At 45.6% G+C, this 2,915-nt stretch overlaps 1 protein-coding gene across 1 annotated transcript; it reads left to right on the top strand.

Annotated features, from left to right (window-relative positions):
* The first annotated feature begins 625 nt into the window (after positions 1 to 625).
* LOC107571202 (secreted frizzled-related protein 2-like) lies at positions 626 to 2,614 on the top strand. The gene is made up of 4 exons (XM_016257501.1): positions 626 to 900; positions 982 to 1,151; positions 2,101 to 2,193; positions 2,304 to 2,614. The coding sequence occupies exons 1-4, from the start codon at positions 626 to 628 to the stop codon at positions 2,612 to 2,614; spliced, it is 849 nt and encodes a 282-aa protein (XP_016112987.1).
* The last annotated feature ends 301 nt before the right edge of the window (positions 2,615 to 2,915 follow it).

The following is a 2,915-nucleotide window of genomic DNA, read 5'->3' as shown; positions in this document are numbered from 1 at the left end:
TGTGAGTGTGTGTGTGTGCGTGTGTGTGTGCGTGTGTGTGAGTGTGTGTGTGTGTGTGAGTGTGTGTGTGTGTGAGTGTGTGTGTGTGCGTGTGTGTGTGCGTGTGTGTGAGTGTGTGTGTGTGTGTGAGTGTGTGTGTGTGTGAGTGTGTGTGTGTGCGTGTGTGTGTGCGTGTGTGTGAGTGTGTGTGTGTGTGTGAGTGTGTGTGTGTGTGAGTGTGTGTGTGTGCGTGTGTGTGTGCGTGTGTGTGAGTGTGTGTGTGTGTGTGAGTGTGTGTGTGTGTGAGTGTGTGTGTGTGCGTGTGTGTGTGCGTGTGTGTGAGTGTGTGTGTGTGTGTGAGTGTGTGTGTGTGAGTGTGTGTTTATGTGTGTGTGAGTGTGTGTGTGAGTGTGTGTGCGTGAGTGTGTGTGAGTGTGTGTTTATGTGTGTGTTTATGTGTATGTGTGTGTGGAGCTCTTTGATAGTTTACTTAATGTCCCCCCTCGTTCCCCCCTCGTCTGGGGCCCGTTATCTCCTGCTCGTCTGAGTCCCTCTGATGTGTCGTTGATAACATCTGTCCTCCTCTATATAAAGCCAGAGCCGGCTGAGCTCCTGCATCACTCACCTCCACGCCTCCGTCAGGATCATGCATACGTCCCTGCTGCTCCTCCTCGCTCTCGGGGCCCACGCCGGGGCCTTCGACCTGGGCCAGACCACACGCTGCGTCCCCATCCCGCTCCAGATGAGTGTCTGCCAGGACGTGCCGTACTCGGAGATGCGTCTGCCTAACCTGCTGGGCCACAGCAGTCTGGAGGAAGCGGTTCCTCGCTCGGACGACTGGAGGACGCTGCTTCACACCGGCTGCCACCCACAGGCCCGGGCCTTCGTCTGCTCGCTCGTCGCTCCCGTCTGCCTCGACAGGTATGTGCACAGAGCACCGAGACCAGGGACTGGAGAGATCTGAGAGTTCTTGGTCTAAGCTCAGTGTGGTTGCATCCGCAGGTTCATCCAGCCGTGTCAGAGCGTGTGTGTGGCCGTGAAGGAGAGCTGCGCTCCCGTGTTGGCCTGTCACGGACACGCCTGGCCCGAGGCCCTGAGCTGCGACCGGTTCCCCGCGCAGGACGACACGTGTCTGACGCCGCTGCCCAAACACATCAGCGCCTTCTCCAAAGGTGAGACACTCATTCACATGCATAGACGGACAGACAGACAGAATCAAATAAAATAGAAAATTAAATTACATTATTTATTTCATGCTAAAATAATAGATACTGACACCAAATGCTGTTGACATTTTCTAGAACATAAACAATATTAATTTACTAAATAACATGTCATGAAAAATAATGTTTGTTGCATAAAAAATACATTTAGAAATTTAGAGAAAAGCTTTGACTAAATTGCAGGAAATTGTGGTGAATTTTTAACCAAGATCTTTATTGATATTAGATACATTTTAAATGTATTAAATTATGAATGTACTAAAAATAATGTTTGCACAAAATATGTGGTGACATTTAAAGAGTAGTAGTGATTATTATTATTACACAGATAGATAGATAGATAGATAACGTAAAATTATAAAAAAATATATAAAATTTTCTCCATATAAAAATTATATATACTGATGACAGGAACATTAAAATTATTTTAAAATATCTCAAATAAAATGCAATTTTTAAATGGTTCTCTACATAAAAATGTGAGATACTGATAACAGAAACAATTAAAAACTATTTAATAAAATATATAATTTTTTTTTTATTACAGTGCCGTTTGTTTATATGCAAGAAAACGTTATTAAACATCTAGTTAGCTGCAGATGTTAATGATTAGTACAAATAACGGGTGCGAATACTTTTTAAAGTCGGTTTTATTTTTCTGAAATTATTTGAACATTAAAAAAAATAAATAATAATGTTTGCACATTTTTTTTTTTTGTAGCAGACTAAAATTTAGAGAGCAGTTTTGGCGAAATTGCAGCAAATTTTAACCCACATATTGATGAATGTCATTAAATATAGATAAATGAATGCACTGGAAGTCTCTTTGGATAAAAGCGTCCGCCAATGCAAACATGTGCATTGATTTAACCATATATATATATAGTGGTGTTGACAGAATTCCCTCAGCCTGTGTGCCAAAGCTGCCCGTCTGTGGAGGAGGCGCCGTCTCTCAGAACCGTGCTGGACGCCCTGTGCCTCACCGACTTCGGTAAGTGATTCTTATTGCCTGTATACATCGGTTTGGCTGGTTTTGAGGAAGCTTAAAGTCTTGTGATGTGGTTTGGGGACTCTTTAACTCACCGTCTTTTCTCCCCACAGCTGTGAAAGTCAAGATCTCTCGGCGCCGCCTGCTGTCCTCTGAGCCGGAGCTGACGGTGGAAGGCCCGGTGGAGTTCATCCAGCGCGGCCCGCTGCTCCCGTACGACACGGCCAGTCTGATCCAACGCTGGCTGCTCATCAACCTCAGGTGTGCGCCCTCGCTGGTCCGGCCCGGCCGCGCGCAGCTCTACCTCATCACGGGCACCATGCGTGTGAGCGGCTCCATACAGCTCTCCAGTCTGTTCCCGTGGCTCAAGAAAGACCTGCACATCGCGGTGGCCACACGCAAATGGAAACACCACAAATGCTGAACTAATTTAGCAGGCGTACATCGCGGAGACGTCTGCTGGACGTCTGCATTACATCTGCAAGACGTATTTTTTAGAGTGTTTGCTCATCTGCTATACATCTACAGGACGTCTCCTATCAGATGTCAAATAGATGGCTTTAAGATGTTTATGATTGAAATATGACCTCTTAGAGACGTCTGTCAGATGTTTGTACACAGCAGATGCTTTCCAGATCTTTGACAGACCTCTTGCAGACGTACTAAAACAGAAGTAACACCATCATGGAGGGTTTGAAATGAGAGTGATGTGATTTCTACCATGC

Source organism: Sinocyclocheilus grahami, unplaced genomic scaffold, assembly GCF_001515645.1.
Source record: "Sinocyclocheilus grahami isolate Dianchi unplaced genomic scaffold, SAMN03320097.WGS_v1.1 scaffold1564.1, whole genome shotgun sequence".
Lineage (NCBI taxonomy): Eukaryota > Metazoa > Chordata > Actinopteri > Cypriniformes > Cyprinidae > Sinocyclocheilus > Sinocyclocheilus grahami.
The sequence above is the reverse complement of the archived record's forward strand: the minus strand, read 5'-3'. Positions and strand labels throughout refer to the sequence as shown.

Coding starts and splice junctions, on each gene's coding strand:
- LOC107571202 (XM_016257501.1), top strand. CDS start 626: ATGCATACGTCCCTGCTGCTCCTCCTCGCTCTCGGGGCCCACGCCGGG. Junction 901..981: donor GCTCCCGTCTGCCTCGACAG/GTATGTGCACAG, acceptor TTGCATCCGCAG/GTTCATCCAGCCGTGTCAGA. Junction 1,152..2,100: donor CATCAGCGCCTTCTCCAAAG/GTGAGACACTCA, acceptor TGGTGTTGACAG/AATTCCCTCAGCCTGTGTGC.